This window comes from Physeter macrocephalus, chromosome 21 (assembly GCF_002837175.3).
Source record: "Physeter macrocephalus isolate SW-GA chromosome 21, ASM283717v5, whole genome shotgun sequence".
Lineage (NCBI taxonomy): Eukaryota > Metazoa > Chordata > Mammalia > Artiodactyla > Physeteridae > Physeter > Physeter macrocephalus.
In genome coordinates this window covers 120,764,203-120,785,589 of record NC_041234.1, presented here as the reverse complement: position 1 = coordinate 120,785,589, position 21,387 = coordinate 120,764,203, and the positions used below count along the sequence as shown (strand labels likewise).

General features: G+C 58.8%; 2 protein-coding genes across 11 annotated transcripts in view; one reads left to right on the top strand and one right to left on the bottom strand.

The window, feature by feature from the left end:
* Positions 1 to 2,335: 2,335 nt before the first annotated feature.
* Positions 2,336 to 7,062, bottom strand: TMEM187 (transmembrane protein 187). The gene is given in 4 exon segments (XM_028482153.2): positions 2,336 to 4,436; positions 4,439 to 4,637; positions 4,639 to 5,033; positions 6,783 to 7,062. Coding segments are annotated over 3 exon segments (771 nt in total). The 5' UTR covers positions 4,785 to 5,033; positions 6,783 to 7,062; the 3' UTR covers positions 2,336 to 4,010.
* Positions 7,063 to 9,541: 2,479 nt separating this feature from the next.
* The window catches only part of HCFC1 (host cell factor C1), a 23,747-nt gene continuing 11,901 nt past the window's right edge, over positions 9,542 to 21,387 (top strand). For 4 of the 10 annotated variants that reach the window (XM_028482147.2, XM_028482145.2, XM_028482144.2 and 1 more), the window contains exons 1-9: positions 9,542 to 10,727; positions 16,048 to 16,196; positions 16,356 to 16,516; positions 17,088 to 17,296; positions 18,210 to 18,294; positions 18,785 to 18,891; positions 19,957 to 20,136; positions 20,219 to 20,578; positions 20,818 to 20,978. In XM_028482147.2, coding sequence (XP_028337948.1) covers positions 10,535 to 10,727; positions 16,048 to 16,196; positions 16,356 to 16,516; positions 17,088 to 17,296; positions 18,210 to 18,294; positions 18,785 to 18,891; positions 19,957 to 20,136; positions 20,219 to 20,578; positions 20,818 to 20,978 — 1,605 coding nt within the window. In that variant the 5' untranslated portion in view covers positions 9,542 to 10,534. Of the gene's footprint in view, positions 10,728 to 16,047; positions 16,197 to 16,355; positions 16,517 to 17,087; positions 17,297 to 18,209; positions 18,295 to 18,784; positions 18,892 to 19,956; positions 20,137 to 20,218; positions 20,579 to 20,817; positions 20,979 to 21,387 lie in introns of those variants that run through there. The other 6 variants (XM_028482146.2, XM_028482148.2, XM_007113584.4 and 3 more) reach the window with 3 other exon arrangements.

Genomic DNA, 21,387 nt, shown 5'->3' with positions numbered 1-21,387 from the left:
GAGAAAGAAGAGGCAGAAGTAAAACCACAAGTCAGCGGTTCTGAAGATCCAAGTGAAAGGCAGGAAACGGAAGAAAAGACTAGAAACACATGAAAATGGTTAGAAGGGCCTGCTGGGCTAGCAGGGCGCGGGCTGCAAACAGCAAGCAGGCTTGGGGAGCTTTCCTGTCCTGCGGGCGCCAGGCCCCGGAATTCAGCACTTAGCAGAGAGGCAGCCAGGGCTCGAGGGGCACCTGGCAGCTGAAAACACCGGGAACCCGAGACCCACTTAGAAGGGGAAGAGACGCTCTCTAATTTCATAGCTATTTGGGGGCTCGCTTGGGAACAGAAATTGCCTAGTTTATATTTACCCAAAGATTTCTACTCATGGAGGCTTTCGGAGGTGAGAGCGACATGCTTACCTGTGGGACGTGCCCAATCTTAAGCGCCGAGAAACGAAATCTCCTCTGTCCCCCAGGTTGCGAAGAAACACGGGGTTTGGGCATTTCCTCCCCGCCATGGAACATGGTGGTGAAGGGCTCCGGTCAAGAACAGTTCGGTGAACTGTCCTGTTAACAGTGATGACGGCTGCACTGTTTTGTTTCTGGGTGTAACTTTCAACTATTTTACGAGTATTAGTCTTAATAATTTTATAATTAACTTCTTATAATGAAAACTACCTGAAGCAGCTATAGGAGATGTTAAGATTTGACAAAGCTACCTGATGTACAGACAAGAAACCCAAAAGCTACAAAGAAAAAGACAGACATTTAGACATCCATGACTGGGGAAACCTTCAACCACGTTCCTTTAAGATTGCCCACAAAGGCAAAAGACAAATGAGATTAAAAAACGTATGTATCATCTGTATGGCAGATGAATGGCTAATGTTTATAATGTAAAACAAGCTCCTGCAAACTTTCGGAAGAAAAAGTCCAATAACGAGGAAAGGATATAAACCAACAAGCTACAGAATAAATCCTAACTTCCAGCAGACAGCCCTGCCCCGCCTCTCTCATCGCCGTTAGAAGCTGAACCATAATGTCAGTGGGAAAGGCACCCCGGGTGCCCTTGAGTCGCCTCCTGATCGTGACCCAGAGGAAGGCGAGCTCCGGGGCGGAGGGGCAGGCACAGGAGGTTGGGGTGAGGGCGGCCGGCATAGACGCCACTGCAGCGGCGCGGGGCCGGGGCTGGCATCCGGGCCCAGCGCCGTGAGCGGGAAAGACAGGTGCGGGGGGGCGGGGGGGTGTCCTACGCTGGGGCCACCGCAACCCTGATGGCGCTCTCGGGTGGCTGGTCGTCCGCACCGTGAGCCTGTATGCCTGCACGATCAGAGCAAAACCAACGCCACCACTTTCAGGGGGAGCAGATCCCCAGGCCACGCGTGGAGAAGTGAGGAAGAGGCCAGGCGGTACCGCCACTGTCACTGCTTCCCGGGAGAGGTGGGGCGTCACAGCAGAAGGGCCTGGAGGCCGGCCGCCTGCCTTTCGGATGCTCAGTGCTGAAACCTTCAGCAAAGTCGCACCTGTATAGTTTCAGTTTCTGCGAAATGAGGGCGCTGCGCAGATGGTTTCTGAGATCCCTCCCAGCTTCAGAGCCTCTAAGCCGTTGGGCCAGACGCGGGGGGAGGGCCCGTCTGGTAACCATCGGTTTCTCTGCTTTCCGGGGGCAAGTTGCAGAGGAAAGAGCAGAGCCCAGAGGGGGCCCGGCCGCCAGCCTCCGTCCTCCGGCACCTCGGACATCGCGGGCGCCCTCGCAGCCTGGGGCAGGGCTGAGGCTGGCTGAGGCCCGGCCCCGGAAGCCAGGACTCACCAGGGCTGCAGGGGACGCAGGAAGCTGCGTGGCTGAGGCTGGCCACACTTTGAGAAACGCTGATCAAAAACGGGGGGCAGAGAGAGAAAGTTCCAGGTCTCTGGCTTTGGTTGGATGGGTTCAATATAGGGTCGTCTGACTTAGCAAATAAAGACAGAACACGCAGTGAAACCGGAATTTCAGATAAACAATGAACACTTTTTCAGTATAAGCACATCTCATGAGACATTGGGGACACGCTGGTACTAAAACATTGTTTGATGTCCTGCATTTCCTCTGACCACCTTGGGCTTCTGGAGGTTTCTGCCCCACCCGAGGTGTCCCTTCCACACGAGTCTCTCCTTTGGGTGGAGTCCACCCCACCCAGGGTCTCCCCAGGCCCCAGAGTGGAAAGGACCCCCTGCGGTCCGCCGCCCCCCCGCCCCCCCCCCCGCTTCCCGCCGTCCCGCCCCCCCCCGCCCCGATCTCAACGTGGCACCTGTTTCCTGACACACGAGTGGAATGAAACCCAGAAGGTTCCCAGGGTTATTTATTAAATAGGTATTGGTAAAAATAAAATAAAATAAAAACAACAAAATAAGTTATGGGTGCTTGCGGCTCAAAGGTATGGAATGAACGAGGCTATGCAAAGCCCCAGTTCTCAGGGGACCCACTCTGTCAAGGAAGGAAACAGCGACTAAGAGAGAGGCCCACCCCCCATCAGACCCGCCACACTCCCACCTCCGTCTCTAACTGAGCCACCCGAGAAATCACATCTTTCCCCTCCCCCGCTCTGGCCTCTTCGAGGAGATGCCCGTAGCCTTTTTCCTCTTCTAGGACATGCAAAGCCTTCGAGACAGCTGGAGTGGAACAAAGCTGCTTCCCGAAGCAAATGCTGGCCCTGCTCTTCAGCCGGCAGGCCCCGCCTCGGGCCCCAGTCCTCAGGGGAGGAGCAGGGGCAATGCTCACCGACAGGGTTCTTCAGGTAACAACTTGGTTGAGACCTGCCACCCACCGGAGATGTGCCCAGAACAGAACATCCTGCCCAGGTACCCGGTTTCAAAAGCACCTTGGTAGTCATGGCAAGAGGGAGAGGGGCCTCAGGGGACGCTGAACAGATGCACGTGGGCTGCCCGTCCTGAGACGCCACTCGGCGGGGACAGGACATCCTCTCCCTCCTGCCCTCACCTTTGTCTTTAAAGACCAGATGGCTTTCAGGTGACGGGGAATGAAACAGGTGTCTAAAGAACACGTTAACGAGCGGGAGAAAGAATGCCCAGGGAGATGGTCTCTAAAGGGCAACCCAGAGGCAGAATCCTCAGCACCTCTTGGGCCTCGGTGTCCCCCCACCCGGCGGGGCTCTCTTGTTCAAACATCATCACCTGCATGAGGAGCACGCTTTGGGGTTGAAAGATGCCAACTCCATGGCCCTACGCTGAGATGCCATCAGGGGGTCGTGGTTCCTAAGGACCCGGGTTTCTCCGTGGGTGACAGACACTTGACACTTCAGTAACCCTAGCTGCCGAGGACATCTAAGCTATACCCCGGCTCTGAGGGAAGGCCCAGCAAGCAACATTCTATTGAGGATTCCACTTTTGACATTTGTGGGTGTTTCTTCATCTAGACGCACCCTGCCTTGTTCCACAGGGGATCTGAGGTGACGTGACTTCCATGTGACCTGCTGTCAGCTGGGCAGTCACAGATGTCGCAGTGAGTTAGGGCTCTGGACTTCGGATCTCCCCACCGGTCTGCTAGGCGTGTGTGTTTACTATGACTCGGGCTCCCTGCAGCCAGACACCTCTGGGGACGCTCACCGGTAACCCCAGCGCCAGCCAGAAGCGACCCTGCCCCACTGTCGCCAGCGCATGCTTGTATCCCACATTCTTTGTCCAACCGTGAGTCTGATGGATTTCTTGGGGTCCTTTCCCCCCAACATTTTATTTTGAAAAATTTCAAACTACAGAAAAATTACAAGAATAGTGAAATGGAACCCCACATCCCGGCCCTTAGATATTTGCTTTAACCCTTTGAAAGTAAGTTGCAGAGAGCATAACATTTCATAATGTTGAATGTTCATACTCAAGAGTATTGAAGCCCGTAAGTTCGAGGGAAGGGGCAGTCTTCTGTCATCATCCTATCTTGCTGCACCCAGGACACTGAACCCTGATGACAGGATGCCAGCGGAGAGCGCACTTGGATGTTAAGGTAGGTCAGCGGCCGGAAGCACCTTCCTTCCACACTTTAACGCATCTTCTCCGCAGGAGGGCATCTTCGGCAGGTGTTTAAGTTGGTCAGGAACAAGAAGGCAAAGTGCAACTGGAGCACATCGCAGACTTTGGACCAGCAGCGGCCCATGAGCCGCTGGAAGAGATGCCACCGCGAGAGCTCGTGGTCACACAGCTTGAGGACCACAAAGCCCAGGCAGGAGAGCACGCCCAGAGCCAAGTACGTTCCCGAGGAAGCGCTGCCGTGGCGCCCCTGAGCGCGCGGGGCCTGCCCCACCGCTGCTGCGACGTGTACGCCCAGCGCCACCTCAAACCCAGGGGGGTGCAGCAGGGCCAGGCTGTAACTGCACAGGGAGAGGCCCTCGACAGCCAGGAACAGCCAGGGCTTCCGGCCCCCGTCCAGGCAGAGGCACCAGGCCACCGGCCACGCAAAGATGGGCAAAAGGTGAGCCACTGGTCCAGCACGGCAATGCGCAGCCACTGAACCGGGCCGGAGACCAGGGCCGTGCCCGCAAAGACGTCCTTCAGGTGGCAAGCCTTCCGTGCCTCTGTGGGGCCCCCCGGGGCGCTGGCCTTGCTCTGCAGCCAGTACATCCCCAGGAGCACGTAGGCCACGTTAACGAGCGAGGCGAAGGGCACGGCAGGAAGGCAGGGAGGCTGGCGAACCGGCGCAGTGCCCGTAGCCCACTTGGACAGAGACACCTGCGAAAACAGCCGTGTGGACGGTGGCCGCGCAGAGGCAGCTCACCAGGGCCACGTGGAAGAGGGCCTGCCCCGACTCGGGCTTCATCTGGAACCCTATGTGTGACCCGGGTCGGCGAGCTTAAGAGGGCAGCCGTCTCCACTGTTATTTCAGAATTCAGATAAACAGTTTTTTTGCAAAACACTCCCCGGCCTCCCAGCTGAGCCAGCAGGAAGAAGTCCCCGTGATTTCCGACGCAGATGCTGCGACCTTGCCCCGAGTGGAGGTGGTGGCCCAGAGGAAGGCGAGGGTTCTGCTGATTGGTTGGCACCAGTGGAGGATCGTTCTGCCTTTTTCCTTTGTGGTTACAAAGAGAGTGTAGTTGAAGAGTGGGGGTAGAAAGAAAACCATCCAAAAAAGAGCCTCCATCTTCCCGCTTCTCAGCCTCAGGATCCACCAACAGTGTACATCAGAAAAACACACACACACACACACACACACACAGAAATAAAAGTGCAGGAATACCCACAGTCCATTCACCTTCTTATGCATGGCCTCTGGAAGGCTCTAGGACCCTCTTTCACCTAGAGGTTTTGTGCCCCTCTCTCCTGATACCTATGCTGTTGTTCTTTCGTCTGTGTACTACAAAAATCCCATCCCTTGCCCTAGTTCCCTTCGAGCCACTGCATTTAGAGACTTAAATCTTTCCCAGGTCTGCTGTTAAAACTCAGAATGGGCTTTTCCACCTCAGCGGCATCACAAATGTGGACGTTTCCAAGCCAGTCCCAAAGCCCTTTGAACCAAATACCCGGTTAAATGAGAAACCATCAGCTGTGGTCCGAGTTCTGGAATCTAAGGCAAGGATGGCGGGGGTGGGGTGGAGGAAGGGGGGGCGGGGGGAGGACTCCCTTCTGCTTCTTAGGTGCGAGGCCAGGTAGCACAGGGAGCCTGCCACCCTGGTTCACCCTCCTGCCTGCCCCCGAAGTGCCGCGCCTTTCAAAATCACCTTCTGTCCTTGGCTCACAAGAAAACCTTCCACTTCCTGCAGTCACAGAAGCAGTCCGATAATTTAAAAACAATGTGGACTTTTCATGGACTGTCAACTGCTCTGGGGCCTGCTGCGGCGTAAGCTGGCCTGGCAGCCAAGAGATGTATTCATATCGACAAGAGAAGAGGTTCAACGCCCTGAAAGTGACTCAAAGCAAAGACAGCAATCAGGCAGGCAAGCATGGGGATGAGAGGGACTGTCCACGTTCCAACCCCAGCTCCCCCACCTACTAACCGTGTGATCTTGGGCCTTAACCCTTCCGGGCCTCAGTTTGCGTACCTGCAGAATGGGATGCTACCAGTACCTCCCTGCAGAGTCGTGGTGTGAATTAAATGAGTTCTTAGATATGTAGACCACAGTTTATTTCTGAGGCCCAGTGTCCACCTGCCCTCCTGCAGTTCAGGCCCTGCTCTTTTTCCTCATCCTGTTTGCCGTTTCACTCCTCAGACTGGCCCTGGGGCCCATCTCTAAGACCCGGAAGGGGCCCGCTGGGTCTCTCGGTGAGCCTTCTCGCTCCCACCCTGCCTTGGGGGCCTGTTGTTAAGGGGACCAGCATTTCCACGAAGGAACCGAAGGCCCTGCCCCGACCGTCGTCGCAGCATGCAGCACTGTCTCGCGCCTCCCCGCTGCAGCTTCCGGCTGAGGAGCCTCTAGGCTGGGGGGCTGCCCCTGCCCCGGGGTTCCCACTTCCAGGCTGGCCACCGCTAACGTGGTCTGCACACAGCAGCCCCCAGCATCTCCCTCAAGGACCGCCCCGGCTTAGCACCCTTCAGTGGCCGGCTCTCCACTCACACACGATCACGCCCCAACCTCTTGGCCAGACACCAAAGTGCCATCCATGCTCATGTAGTCCTGCGGGTCTCTCCTGTGCCTGGCCTGCTTACACCCTCAACCAGGCTGTGGCTTCCGCTCTGGCACTGGCACTTCCCCATTCCGCCCCCGAGTCTGGCCGGGACACCAGCTGAGGCCCAGCCTCGTATCGTATCTCCAGGTCCTTCCCTGGCGCCACCTGGGGCCCGACTCCCTCCCGGGCCCCACGCGGCCAGCGCTAGCCTGACCCTCTTGTCTGCCAGCCAGCATGGAGGAGAGCTGGGGACCGGAGTCCAACGCTGTCAAGCTCGATAGACAAGGAGGCCCAGGAAGGGCGTGGAAAGTGACTCCTCTCCAGCTGCTGGGCAGAGGCTACTGAGCCCTTGCGCAAGCTGAAAGCGACGTGTAATCCGACAAACTTCCCAAGTCCACCAGGAAGGCCAGGCTGGGTGCCTTATGGCCTAGCTCCTCCGTACCCCTGAGGTGCTGTGACACTTGCTACAGGACTCTCAGAGTTCTTCCCAGCTTCCCCCGGCACATGAAGGTCCGAGGGCTCACCAGCATCACCCTCTCCCCTGGTCTGCTGCTGGGGTCTTTGGGGGAAGTCCTGCAAAACGTGACAATCTCCTGGCTAAGGGGTTAAGACGTGTTCCTTAAACTCTCCTGCTTCCTCAGTCTGTATGCATTGAAGCAGGAGCCACTGTCACGTGTCACAGTGGTGGTTTCTTTGGCCTGTATCGTTTATGACAACTGCTTATTGTGCCCGTGACCACCCTGACCACCTTTGTTCCCTTTCTGCAGGTTAAGGGGACGCCAGTCTGAGGGCTGCACCATGGCACGCCAGCAGCAGGAGAGCTCAATCTGGGCCACTTGGATGCCCAAGGAGCCTGGAACTACCGTAGTGATTCTTGAACTCTGAGGACAGAATCACCGAATGTGGCTAAGGTGCCTGGGAACCAGCAGCTTGGCTTCCTTATTTTACAGGGGAAGGAGCTGAGGCCAGAGAGGTGACGTGAAAGGACAAGGTCACTTAGGGCAGTTGGTGGCACAGAAACACAGATGAGGGCTCTTGTCCTTTGGCTGTGTCACAGGACTCTTTGGCCTTTTCTCAAACAAATGCTTCCAAATGCATAAACTAAAACAGAGAGTTACAACAGAAACTTAATATGTCGAAAGACAGTTATTAAAGTATTTTTGAAAATGTATGATAGAGTAATATACGTGCTTCTTTACTAATAGGTTAAATCACAGGATCTATGGGCAGGTTGAATAACTACAGTAATTTATTTTTTTAAATAAATTTATTTATTTTTGGCTGCGTTGGGCCCTATTGCTGCGAGCAGGCTCTCTCCAGCTGCGGTGCGCGGGCCTCCCGCCGCGGAGCACGGGCTCCAGGTGCGCGGGCTTCAGTAGTTGTGGCACGCGGGCTCAGTAGTTGTGGCTCGCGGGCTCTAGAGCACAGGCTCAGTAGCTGTGGTGCACGGGCTTAGCTGCTCCGCGGCATGTGGGATCTTCCCAGACCAGGGCTTGAACCCATGTCCCCTGCATTGGCAGGTGGATTCTTAACCCTGTGCCACCAGGGAAGCCCAACTACAGTAATTTCAAAGCAGTTATTCTGTAATGACTTGTAATTTAGTTAATTTCAGGATATCTACAGGAAGAGTGACATGATCTCAAATGATCTGTCATTTCCTTTGGTGACATAGTCACCAGGCTAACGCTCTGTGCTTTGCTGTCTACACTTGTAATTGCGGGAAAGGCCAAATTTCGGCTGGAGGTTGGTGAATGTAAAGATCAAATAAAGATGAGAGAAACAGGAAAACTCATCTGTTGTCATTCCAAGAGCCCGGACAGCAGCGCATTACACCCTGCGTCTGGCAGTGAGCATGACAGTGCAGCGACCAGACTGTCTCCTGCAAGATTTGGAACATCGGGGTGATGACAGTACCCACCTCCCAAGGTTGTTGCGAGAACTTACAGGATTGGCGCGAAAAGGCCAGCGATCACCATCCGGGTATTTTGCCTCTCTCGCTTTGCTGGGGGAAATTCAAATCTCGAAAAAGGGCGGACCCGAAAGGCGGCCGTGCGCCTGCGCGCGGGGCGGGGCGCGGGGCCCTGGGAAGCAGGCGGGGCGGGGTGACGCGGGGTGACGCGAGGTGACGCGGGGCGATGCGGACCGCTCCCGCGCCCGCCCGCTCGCCTCAGGCGCCGCCAGCCTGGCTGCCCGCCCGACAGCCGGAGGGGCGGCGGGCGGCTCGGCGCGCGGCGGCCCCGCTCTTTTTCTTGGGGCGCCGGCGGTCGCGGCGGCGCCCCCGCGTGGGGGCGGGACAGCAGGCCTGGGAGCCTGGGAGGGCTCCGCCCCCGGCGTGGCGCGCCAGGCCGCGTTACCGCCCACTCTCGCCCCGCCTCCGGCTCCCCTGGAGGCGGGCTTCGGGCCACCTTTCCGGAGGCAGCTGGGTGTGCGGAGCAGGAAAACGTCCGCTCCCCAGTCCGAGGCCTGACTCTGATGTCTCCGTCAGCCACCCTCAGCAACCTGTGCCCTGTCCCCAACTGCTAGTTAAAGCGATTCCTCTGGCGTGTGTCCCTTCAGCGACCCAGGGGGCAGTTCCCAAGGGGGCGGGGCCAGCGGCGTCGGAGGCATTCTCATCCGGGCATTCCCTAGATGCCGCAGCCGCCATCTTTGTTTTGTGCTGAAAGTCGCTACTGACGCCCGCGGACGGCCGGGCGAGGGGAAGTGGCAAGATGGCGGCTCCCAGGGCGGAGGCGTGGAGGCGCGCTTCGGCGGCCACAGGGCTGGGGACGCCTGTGCCTGACCCGAGCGCGGCCTGACCCCAAGCCAAGCGCGCAGCGGCACCAGTCCCTCGCCGCGAGGCAGCGCGAGGTTCTTTTAAGAGCCCTCGGCCGGGAGGAGAAGCCTGCGAGGGCGGGGTGTGTGTGTGGGGGGAAACAGTGACGTCTCCCGACTCCGCCCCCTCGCCCGACCGCCGCCGCCGCCATGTTTAGTTGTTACTTCTTCACACAAGATGGCGGCTCCCAGGGAGGAGGCATGAGCGCCCTGCCGTTACCGCTCCTCCTGCCGTACAGTTGCCACTTCGGGGCCTAGCTCTGTCTCTTTGAAGCGGTTCCTGTGGGAAGGAGTCATAAGGAGGGAAGCGAGGATCGGACGCTGCCTTGCGTTTGGTTTGCATGCAGTGGAAGAACTGACCCAAGAGGAAGAGAATAGGGGGGAAGGGGGAGCTAGTCTCAAGATGGCGGCTCCCAGGGCGGCAGGGGCAGCCTGAGCAGCAGAGGCGGACTAAAGGGAGACGCTCGAGACCTCACGAGCCGTACGGCGCGAGCCTCCGAGCAGCCCTCGAGAACTCAAGCTCGTTTCACTGGCCTCCGGCGCGCCTCTATTCTTTACAAGTGTCGAGGCTGTTCAGGGAGCGGCCTCTGCACTAAGCGCTGGGCGGGGAAGCGGGACGGTCTCAAGATGGCGGCTCCCACAATTGTGGTCTGAGCTCCGGCGGGGCTGGGACAACCGCGGCGCTTGTGGCTCATTTCCACCCGCCCCGGAAGCCGGCCAGTGCAGGAGACTTGGGGGGTGTGGGAACCGGGCCGGGGCTCCGCCATTTCCGGCGGGGGAGGGCTACGACTGAGGAAGGGAGGAGAGAGAGGCGGCTCAAGATGGCGGCTCCCAGGGCCTCCCGCTCGAGCTTCTAAGTGGGAGCTCCCAGGCAAGGAGTCAGGGCGGCGGGACTCGGCGGCCTCCAGCTTCTCGGGTCTAGGCGCTCGACAGCTTCAGGAGGCTCTTAAGGAGACGTGGTGAGCGAGAAGAGGGGGAAGAGTAGAAGCGAAGGAGAATAGTTAAGATGGCGGCCTCCATGGAGCCGTTCACCGCTGTGTGAGGAACCGCTTCTCTGTGAGAGACGCCTTAGACGAAAGGGGGTGTGTGTGAGTGGAATTGGGGGTCTCTCTTCTCGCTTGGTGACTTTTTTCCACCGCGCCCTTTCCCGGAACTATGGCTTCGGCCGTGTCACCCGCCAACTCGCCAGCAGTGCTCCTGCAGCCCCGCTGGAAGCGAGTGGTGGGCTGGTCGGGTCCAGTGCCCCGGCCCCGCCACGGCCACCGCGCCGTGGCCATCAAGGAGCTCATCGTGGTGTTTGGCGGCGGCAACGAGGGGATAGTGGACGAACTGCACGTGTACAACACGGGTGAGTGCAAAGCCCGCTGGGTTCTCGTATCTCTCCCTCCTCCCTCTCCCTCCTTTTCCCTCCCTCTCTCTCCCCTTCCTTCCCTCCTTGCCTCCTCCCTCTCTCTCCTTCCTCCCTCTCCCGCCTTCTCTTCCCCTCCCCTGCAGCCCTCTCCCCCGCCTCCTATGCCCCCTCTCCGTCCGCACCGATCTGCTACTTCTCCCCTCGGAGACCGTTTGCTCTGCCCGGCATCTCTGTTTTCCCCTGCTCTTTTTCCCATTCTTACCCCCCTGATTCCCATGTGTTTGAGAGGCGCTTTTCATTATTGGAGAGGAACCCTGTACCCTGGCTGGTGGGGGAGCGGGGGCGGCGGCCGCGGTGGTGACTTCAGGCAGACACCGTTACCCCCGCCAGGCGGGCGGATGCGTCCCTTTGGCGCAGAGTCCCACCCCCTTCCGCCCTCCTCCTGCGCCTGGTCCGCTCTTCCTCATCTCTGGTGCTCTGTCGGGAGAAATGACAACTTCTAGATTACAGATTAGGTCGCCGTCTCGAGAAAAGGGGCAGAGTTGAGCAGCCTCATCCCGACCTGGGGGAGGGGGGCGGGTTGTGTGCCGCCCTGGGTAACCGTCTCCTGGGGACCCACAGGTCAGACGACATTGCTGCTTCCCTCCCGCAGCGTTGACTTCTCCGGCGTTGCTCTACAGATTTCCTGTTGTCTTGGTCTGGGATCCTTTGATGTGAGAGATGAGTTCATTCCAGTGATCCCGCAGCAGGCTGAGGAGGCTCCCCCAAACCCCGGGCCTGGGTGGTTAGGAGGAGCAGGCTTCGGTCAGAGCTGAAGACTGCGGTACGCCTCTGCTCCGGGTGGTGCTGCCGTGCCGGCTCGCCTTCGGCCTGTTGCCCGACGTCCCCGCCAAGTCTAGGGCTTAGCCGCATCCTCCTGCGGCCCGCTCCCCCGTGGTGGCCACTTGGCCCGGTTGGTACACCTGGCGCCTCCTTGGGCCCCAGCTGCCTGTTGAATGGACGCTGGCCCGCAGGGCCTCGCCTGGTCCGGAGGGAGGGGCTCGGCGGGCGTTTTCGCCGGGAGCGGTGGACCTGGGTGCCTTCCGGTCCAGTCCCCAGCCTGAGAGATGGAGGCGGGGCTGCGGAAAACCCCCTCCCAGCTCAGACAGCGCGTGCTTGTAGGAAGCTCCCCTCCCCGGCTCGGAGTCGCATTCGGGTCAGCCGCGGCCAGGGGCCGGCTTCCAGCTCTTTCCCCCTCGCCATCTCCTCTGGCGAGCTCCTTTGGCCCCAGAGCCATCCTGTTGTCCCAGTGTTCCGGCGGTACGGTGTCCTCGGGTATGGGCACCTCCTTCCAGCTTTGAGGTTGCTCTGGGATAAGGTGTTGCTTGGAGTGCTGAGGGTTGGAGCTGGGCTCTCGGTTGGGTGCTCCCCACGCCCGCCTCCCCCAGGGCACAGAGTTTAGTTTTCTCTGCATCTTGTAGGTTGTTGACCCTACAGAGTTGACTTTCAAGAGGCTGGTGGGTAGCCGGTGACCCTTAACCTTCTGGGTCTGAGCACCTGTTGCCTCCAGTGAGGCTGGGCCGGTTGGTGGCGCTCTGTGCCAGATCGGACAGCTGCAGCAGCAGCGATTAGCCCGGGAAGGTGAGGCTGAGGGGCAGGGCTGTTTTTAGAGAGGCCGTTGCCCTGAGCAGAACCTCCTGAACTCCTTGGACCAACTTCATTCTCGTAAGGCCTGGAACAGGCTCCTTGGCAAGGAAAGACAATTTTGGAAAGTAGGGCAGGGGCCTAATTACCATCAGCTCCAAAGTTCACTGCTTCCCGGGGCCTCTGCGTATTCATTAGTTTATTAAAACGAATTGAGCCCTTTGGCGTTAATTCATTCCCCATCTGCAAGGGTGTGTTGGATAGTAGAGGATAGCCAGCCTTCCGAAGGGCTGCAGCCCTGGATTCCTCCAGGGTAGCAGTTTGGAAAGTGCCCTATGAACTCCCTCGGTGACTTCTCAGGAGAGCCGTTAGCTGATCCAGCTCCCTGGTCCTCACCCGAGTGTTTGCTATTTGACAGAGAGCCGCGAGCTCCTGCTGTTCTCAGAGAGACAGGCTTGGTGTTGCCTCTCTCCCACCAGCCGTGGCGCATATGCGCAACGTCCTTAGCTGCTGTCTTGACAGCCAGCCTCCTGCTTACCTTGGTTTTGGTTTGTTTATAAATTTATTTATTTTTGGCTGCGTTGGGTCCTCATTGCTGCGCGCGGGCTTTCTCGAGTTGCGGCGAGCGAGGGCTACTCTTCGCCGTGGTGCGCGGGCTTCTCATTGCGGTGGCTTCTCGTTGCGGAGCACGGGCTCTAGGCGCGCGGGCTTCGGTAGTTGTGGCTCGCGGGCTCAGTAGTTGTGGCGCACGGGCTTAGTTGCTCCGCGGCATGCGGGATCTTCCCGGACCAGGGCTCGAACCCATGTCCCCTGCATTGGCAGGTGGATTCTTAACCACTGCGCCACCAGGGAAGTCCCTTGGTTTTGTTTTAAATGAGGTCGGAGCATACTGTCTAGTGCTTTTCCTTCTGCAAGATGAGTGCTCAGAGAGACTCACCCTTCGGAGAGAGTTCCCCGTTGCTAAGACAGAGGGCTCCAGGGGGCACGTGCTTGCCTCGCTGTCTTGGTCAGCTCAGAGATCGGGGCTGGGGGTGGCAGGTGTGCACTTGAAGGGTGTGTCTGAGAAAGTGTGTGTCCTTCCTCTTTGGTGGCTGTGGAACACTTCACAGGCCTTTGGGAGATCTTAGGGTAGCAACTGTCCTTGACCTCGGGGAATTTTATTTCAACAGCAAAGCGGATTACCCAGAGGACCCGGCCCTGACACAGTGGGGTGCACCCTGGTGAGGGGAGGGTGTGGCTGGTTGCCAAACCAGTGGCCCAAGGCTGGTCTGCCTCAGTGGTTCTCGAATGTCTGCAACTGATACCACCGGAAGGAGCCTTGGAAAACATCTAGTGGAACTTCCTTGTTTTTGCACATGAGGAAATGGGGGCTGAGAGGGGAAGTGACAGGTCCAGGGTCACCCTGCCGGCTGGCGCTGGAGTCAGGCAGAGTACAGGCCGTCACCGAGACTGTCGGGCTGTCTCGCCCTTCAGTTAAGGGGTGCGGGCCACCACCTCGGAGACACCTCCCTGTTCCTCTGTTCCTGGAGCTAACTGGTCACTTTTAAATTGAGCTGATCTCCAACCCCGTTCCCCTCCGTTCCGGGTCCTTCTTGCTCTCACAGCCACTTCCTGCTCGGCCCAGCTGGTTTCACTTGTCGGGAAGTCCTGTTCAGCCTTCAAGGCCCCGCTCCCATGTCACCTCTTCTGAGAAGCCCCCCCACCCCCCGCTTCGAGCCTCAGCCGAGCAGGAAGGCAGCGGCGGGGGAGGCTCGGCCACCTCCTGCCTCCTGGGTACAGGCCTCCCTTCCTCGGCCCCCCTCCCAGCCGAGAGTGGCGACAAGCCCAAGCCTAGGGAGGAGGAGGGACCCGGAGGTCGGGTCATGTGCCGCCCGCCCCGCTAGATGAGCGAGAGATGATATGATTGGGGGCAGCTGCTATCTCAGGGTAGAACTGGGACTGTAGGTGATGTGAAGAGCGGCATGTTCTGGCTTCAGACCAGAAACTGCGCCGCCTGACAAACTGCTCCTGATGGCGGTGCAGAGGGCCCCTGCCCTGCCTGGAGTGTTCTAGAATGAGATCAGCCCCTCTTGGGTGCTGTAGAATGAGCTGTCAGGACGTCACAGGTCCCTCTAGCCCGGCCCGCTGAGTCGGTGGTGGCAGGTGATGAGAGAGCTGCCGTTTCCCGTGTAGCCTCCTCCCGGCCCTCAGGTGGGCACCTAGCAGTCACTTTAAGTTGGTGACAAGGTTCTCACCTCTGTGTGTGTGTTTGGCCCTGTGACCTCGGGTAAGTTACTTCCCCTCCTGGTCTCTGTTCCTTTGTCCACGGAGGGAGGCTCAGAGGTCTGTGTCAGCTTCTATCCCGGGAACTTGGATGAAGCTCCTTCCGGGCACCATGGGAGGCCATCTCCCCCAGTTCGGGCAGGGCTGATGGCTCCAGCCTGGAAAGCTGCTGCTCTTCTCGGTTTGTCTTTGCGCTGCGCGGGAGGACAAGGCGGAGCGTGGGGGTCTGGGGCCTGGGCGTGCAGAGCAGGCAGGGGACCCAGAGGGGGGCGCTGGGCGTCCCAGAGGCCCGCTGGCTGCTGAACTGAGGACGGGACCCACAGCCCACTGCAAACTAACATGTACACTTGGGAAGTGGCGAGCCGGGCGCCTTTACCTCGGGAGGTGTGGTGTGCCTTTGGGGGAGGTGGGCAGGCCTCTCTGCCCAGCTGCAGGTAGAGTCGGGTTACCCAGCCCGGACGGGGTCAGGGGCCGGGTGCGCAGTGCTGGCCTGGCTCCTGTCATGCCCTGCCCACCGACCCCTCAGTCCCAGTTCGCTTGCCTACGTTTGACCAAAAGTGATCGAGGGGCGTGGAATCAGATTTGCAGTCCGCTGCCGGTTTGGGGTTTTCGGAGAGAGCGTGGTGTATGTTTTAGGGGATGGCCCTTCAAATAACGTAGGACAGAAGGCATCCCTCACAAGAGGGCAGCGTTTGCCCCCGGACTTTTCCGGGAAGACCTGGCATGGCAGGCGTGGGGGCGGTGGCCCAGGAGGGGCAAGGATGCCAGGCAGAGCAGGGGCAGGTTGGGAGCCCCAGCCCGGCTAGAGGTGATGGGCTTTGGGCAGCTTAGCTGGCACTGACTGCCGCCACCTCTGCCCATGTTTGGGAGGGGGGAGGGGGGGGGAGGGGGGTGGGCCCGGGGGAGGGCTGCTCCGGACCGTCACCCGGGAAACAGCAGTAGAGATTGATTCTTACCCCCATGGCTCTCCCCAGCTTGTACCGTGGGCTGCTGCTCCCGGCCTGCACCGGTAGCTCTTTTGGCCACTTAGAGATGCAGCCATGGGCCCCTGGACGGTATTTTGGGTGTTAGACGTTTCTTTCCGATGACCCGTAGAGTGGCGGGAGGTGGCCACATCGCCAGAAGCTGACGGATTTTCTTGGTCAGCGACTTCCTGCTTATTAAGATGATCGTGACGAGAAGCAGGGTGATCACAGGCTGTTTTGAGGTGGCCTCTGAGGCCAAGGGGTTTGGAAGATGGCTTGGATAGAGGGCTGGCACTTGGATGGTAAAAGGAGAAAGTCCCACGTCCTTGGGAAGGGAGGCAGTGCCTCAGCTCCTCCTTTCTTGGACCGTATTTTGAAGGCTGGTGGGTGTGGGAGGAAGAGGGGTGGAGGTTCTGGTTCTAGGGGCTCCCGAGGCGTTCTGACTTCTGCTAATTTCTGTTCTCCAGCGACCAACCAGTGGTTCATCCCGGCCGTGAGAGGGGACATCCCTCCTGGATGTGCAGCCTATGGCTTCGTGTGCGATGGGACTCGCCTGCTGGTATTTGGTGGGATGGTGGAGTACGGCAAATACAGCAATGACCTCTATGAGCTCCAGGTAAGGCCCTGGTTGTTGGGGCGGGGGCGGGGGCAGGCCCCATGCCACCCAGGACCTTCTCACTCCCTTCAGGTCCCTCCCTCATCACCACCAGCCCTTCCCTGTGCGGCCAATGGCCCGGCTCATCCCCGATTTAATCATGGAGTCTCCATTTTGCAGGCAAGCCGGTGGGAGTGGAAGAGACTCAAAGCAAAGACGCCCAAAAACGGGCCCCCTCCGTGTCCTCGGCTCGGGCACAGCTTCTCCCTTGTGGGCAACAAATGTTACCTATTTGGGGGTCTGGCCAACGATAGCGAGGACCCCAAGAACAACATTCCGAGGTGAGGCTTTGTCCTGTTCACGGGGAACCCCGTGAAGGCGGGGTGCTCGCCCACACACCAGCCAAGCCTGCCGTACCAAGTCCCTTTCCTTTGTGAAACAAGAGGGTGGCACTGGATGCTCTCTAAGGAGCTTTCCAGCACTGAGGTTTCTAACCCCGAGGACTCCTCGTGGGAGGAGGGCCAGGCCAGGAGGTAGAAACCCACCTTGCCTTGGGCTGGTTCCTGCTCCTCGGACCCAGTTTAGAGCTGGCGCTTTGCTTCTCAGCATCTGCTGCCTGCAGCCTTCGTGATGGGTGTTGTCCTTTCTAAAGTTTGGAGGTAGCCCTGAGATGGTGCCCCCTTTTCACCCGGGAGGCCCTCATATCATGCCCAGCAGGGCAGACTGGCACACTCCATCCGGCTCTTCCTCTTCTCCTCGCTCTCCTCCCCTGGAGCTTCTGGTAGCCCCTCCTTCGGGGCGAAGGTAGAAGACCTTGGAGTTCGGGCAGCCTCAGCCCCCTTTGTTTCCCCAGGAGTCCACTGTTCACCCATCGAAGCCGCTGGCCCGCCATAACTGACTGTCCTTCTCCAGGTACCTGAATGACTTATACATCCTGGAACTGCGGCCAGGCTCCGGAGTGGTAGCCTGGGACATTCCCATCACTTACGGCGTCCTTCCCCCACCCCGGGAGTCACACACTGCAGTGGTCTACACGGAGAAAGACAACAAGAAGTCCAAGCTGGTGATTTATGGAGGGATGAGTGGCTGCAGGCTGGGGGACCTCTGGACCCTAGATATTGGTAAGATGTGGGTGCGGCGACTCCGGTGGTCTCGGTGCGAAGCTGCTCTGCTGGGCGGCTGGCGTGGGGTGTTGAGTTGGGGCTCACGGGGAGGGGAGTGTCCCGCCTAGTCCCGTACTTGCTGCAGGGTCAGGATAGGACCCATTTGGGGCGGTCATCTTTGCCCCGAGCTTGTGGCGTTGCTTCAAGAAAGAGCAAGGCTCGGTTGGCTGAGTTGGTCTGCTGTCTTCCAGGAGAGTGAGGGGAGAGGGAAAGGCCTTTCTAGAATGGAACTGTGTAGATGAGGTAGCACCCGTCCCTGTCGACTTGTCAGTGGTCAGGCTGTGCCAGGAGCGGAGCCCCCTGGTCTGTCACAGTCAGAGGGGATGTGCAGATGCCCTTAGAGCCGTGGGGACTCCTCGGGCTGGTCGGCAGGTGGGGAAGCCGAGCGGTTGAAAAGAGTTCAGGCTTTCGACCTGAAGAAGGCTGAGGGGAGAAGGTGGCCGACCACATATCTCGGGAGGGTTAGGTGGTCCTGTGGGGCCGCATCGGCGCTCGAAAAGAGACAGTGTCTCGGGAGCAGAATCCCCAGCAGCAGCGGCTCTGTAGGCGGCGGAGGTGGTGTGGGAGAGAGTGCATCTCGCGGGGAGTCAGAAGGTGCGCCCGCCGCTCCTACCCCAGCCCTAGGCGCGGTGCTGGCTCATGGCGGGTGCTCAGTGAAAGTTCAGAGGATGGTAAACACAGCTTGGGAAATGCCAGAACCTGGTGATCGGGGGGCCTCCCATGGGCTGTAGGGAGGCCAGGTGTGGAATTCTTGCGCTGGGTCAGCACCTGCCTCCCCACGCCTTCCCCGTGTCCGGGGCACATCCTGTGGGTCAGAGGGCCCGTGTCTGACCCGGTGTGGGTAACCTTCCCTTCTTATTGCTTTGCACAGAGACTCTGACGTGGAATAAGCCCAGCCTCAGCGGGGTGGCACCTCTTCCTCGAAGTCTCCACTCGGCTACGACCATAGGAAACAAGTGAGCAGCCAGCCACGGCTTTTCCCTTCCTAGCCCGCCCCACCCCCACCCCCGCAGGCTCGCAGTTTCCTTCCAGCAACCCCTAAGGCCTGAGGAGACTTCTTTTTGGCTGGGCTGGCGTTCGGCAGCCCCGTCTTTCCATTATGACCCTGGGGGACTGAGAAAAGACAGAGGGTTAGAGGGGCACAGACCGTCCTCTCCGCCAGCAGCTGAATGTTTTTTGTCAATGCCAAGGTCCCAAAGTGAATATAAGAACGATGGGGAGTGAGGTGAGCTTTAGGTGAGCTAAACCGAGGCTCCACATATCGGAGGTGACACAGTTCTTGTGAGGGCTGAGCCACCAAGTAGGAGAGGGCCACGTCCAGAGCTTCGTGCGTCCTGGGGAGAGCTAGAGGACCAAGTGTGTTCAGAACTTTCTGGATGGAAGAGGTGGCCTCTAGCTTGGCACCTCCTCTACAATCCTCTCCTACTCTTCCCTCCCTCGTCCCAGAATGTACGTGTTTGGTGGCTGGGTGCCTCTCGTCATGGATGACGTCAAAGTGGCCACACACGAGAAGGAGTGGAAGTGTACCAACACACTGGCTTGTCTCAACCTTGGTATGGCCTCCTCGGGCTTGGGCTCAGAGCGGCCTCCTCGGCCTGAAAGCTGTGTGGGGAGCACAGGGAGCCGAGCCGCTTCTAGGCCAGGCGTCTAGAGTCCGCAGGGAGTAGCCAGTGGCCCAAGCGCTCTGAGGGACGCTCCTCCTTTGCGTCTTTTGAATAGGCTCTTCCTACCCGGCGTAACCACGCAGAGCATCCCTCCTGTCTCCTGTTGGTGGTTTCTCACCCACCCTGCAGGGACTGTGCTATGTACACGAGCGTTGCCTATAGGTTCCTTTAAAACCGAGGAAACAGGACAGCGGCCTGCTCTACGCAGCGCGGCGCCTGACCCTTGCGTTTACTCTGTCCTGGAGACCATCCCATCCCTGCAGGGCGAGTGGCCTCATTCTTTTGAATTGCTCTCGTGGTGTCAAAACTTGCACCAACGCTGCTCCGTGAGTATCCTCGCACCATTCTCGCCAAGTGCAATTGTGTTCAGAGAGGGAGACCTAGAGGTAGACTTGCTTTCGGAGGGACGTTGCCGTACACACAGATGCCCCTGGCGTTGTTCGCCAGGCCGGCAAACAGTTCGCTCTTCTCGGAGCCCAATAAGCACTTGACTCTCCCCATGGGCCAGCCCCCATTCCCTCCCCTGGCTCACCCTGAGCCCTGGCTGCACCAGCACGAACACCAAACTGCCAGGCACCTTCTGGGTTAAGTTTGCCTTAATCGTGAGTGAGGGTATGTATTTTTCCTCGGATCCTCTTGTCACTTTTTCTGTAACTTGCGTTCCACTTCGCCCATCTCTTTCTAGAGGCTCTTGTGTTGCTTGATGTGTGAGAAGGGAAACCTTTGGCTGTGTGTTTCACATGGTTTTTCCCAGTTTGTAGTTCATGGTTTATAGTTTTTTACGGTCTTTTTGCTATATGGAGTTGTTGTTGTTTTTGTCTTTGTCTTAATTTAGTAATCTTTGATGACTTGCTGGTTTTAATTCCCCATCCCTGACAGCAAAAGGCCAAAGAGCCCTTGGGGGTTGTCTATTCCTCTGCCCCCCTGCTGACCTCCACGTCCTTCCCTCCCCAGATACCATGGCCTGGGAGACCATCCTGATGGATACGCTGGAGGACAATATTCCCCGGGCCCGCGCCGGCCACTGTGCTGTAGCCATCAACACCCGCCTGTACATTTGGAGTGGGCGTGACGGCTACCGAAAGGCCTGGAACAACCAGGTCTGCTGCAAGGACCTCTGGTACCTGGAAACGGGTAAGGCCAACCGGAGGAGAGCTGCCATGCCCTCCCCTGAAGTCTCTGCCGCCGCCTTCTCACCAGCGGTGCTCTCTTACAGAAAAACCACCGCCCCCGGCCCGGGTACAGCTGGTACGAGCCAACACCAACTCCCTGGAGGTGAGCTGGGGGGCCGTGGCAACAGCCGACAGTTACCTTCTGCAGCTCCAGAAATATGACATTCCTGCCACGGCTGCTACTGCCACCTCCCCTACACCCAATCCAGTCCCGTCTGTACCTGCCAACCCTCCCAAGAGCCCTGCCCCGGCAGCAGCCGCGCCTGCTGTGCAGCCCCTGACCCAAGTAGGCATCACGCTCCTGCCCCAGGCTGCTGCCACGCCCCCAACCACCACCACCATCCAGGTCTTGCCGACGGTGCCTGGTAGCTCGATCTCCGTGCCTGCCGCAGCCAGGACTCAAGGTGAGCCGGGGGCCGGGCTCTCAAGGGCAGGATCCGGCCCACCAGGGGGTCACGTGCCTGAGTGAGGACCGCTAGACAGACGGCACACCTGGTGGCCATTCGTGCAGGCTTGTGGCCAAGTGGTGGCGGGGGACCTCGGTCCCAACCTTGGAGGCTGTCACTGAGGGTGTCTGGAGGGGCCAGATGTGAAGCACAAGCAGGTCACAGAAGCTGTTCACCTCTGCCCCTTCTCTTGCCAGGCGTCCCTGCTGTTCTCAAAGTGACCGGTCCTCAGGCTACAACAGGAACCCCGTTGGTAACCATGCGACCTGCCAGCCAGGCTGGGAAAGCCCCCGTCACTGTGACCTCGCTTCCCGCAGGCGTGCGAATGGTCGTGCCTACGCAGAGTGCCCAGGGGGCGGTGAGGAGCTAGGGCGGGGCGGGACTTTCGTGGCGGTCGGTGGTTCGCTGACGGGGTTCGAGCCCCGTTCATCCTGGACCCCTAAAGCGCTGATGAGGCGACCGCTCATCACTGGCTTACGGATTAATAAGTTCACGCCTCAGAACGATCTCCCTGCCGTCTGATCTCAAGGGCATTTTAAGTGTGTATTTTCTTGTCCCGGAGCCTGAGGGGAGAATCTAGCCAGCTGGGGTTTGACTCGGCCTCATAAGGAGAGAGCTGTATCTGTCTGTCTCCATGGTCTTTTTTTTTTTTCCTTTTTTTTTTTTTTTTTTTCTTTTTTCTTTTTTTTTTTTTTTTTTTTTTTTTTTTTTTTTTTTTTTTGCGGTACGCGGGCCTCTCACTGTCGTGGCCTCTCCCGTTGCGGAGC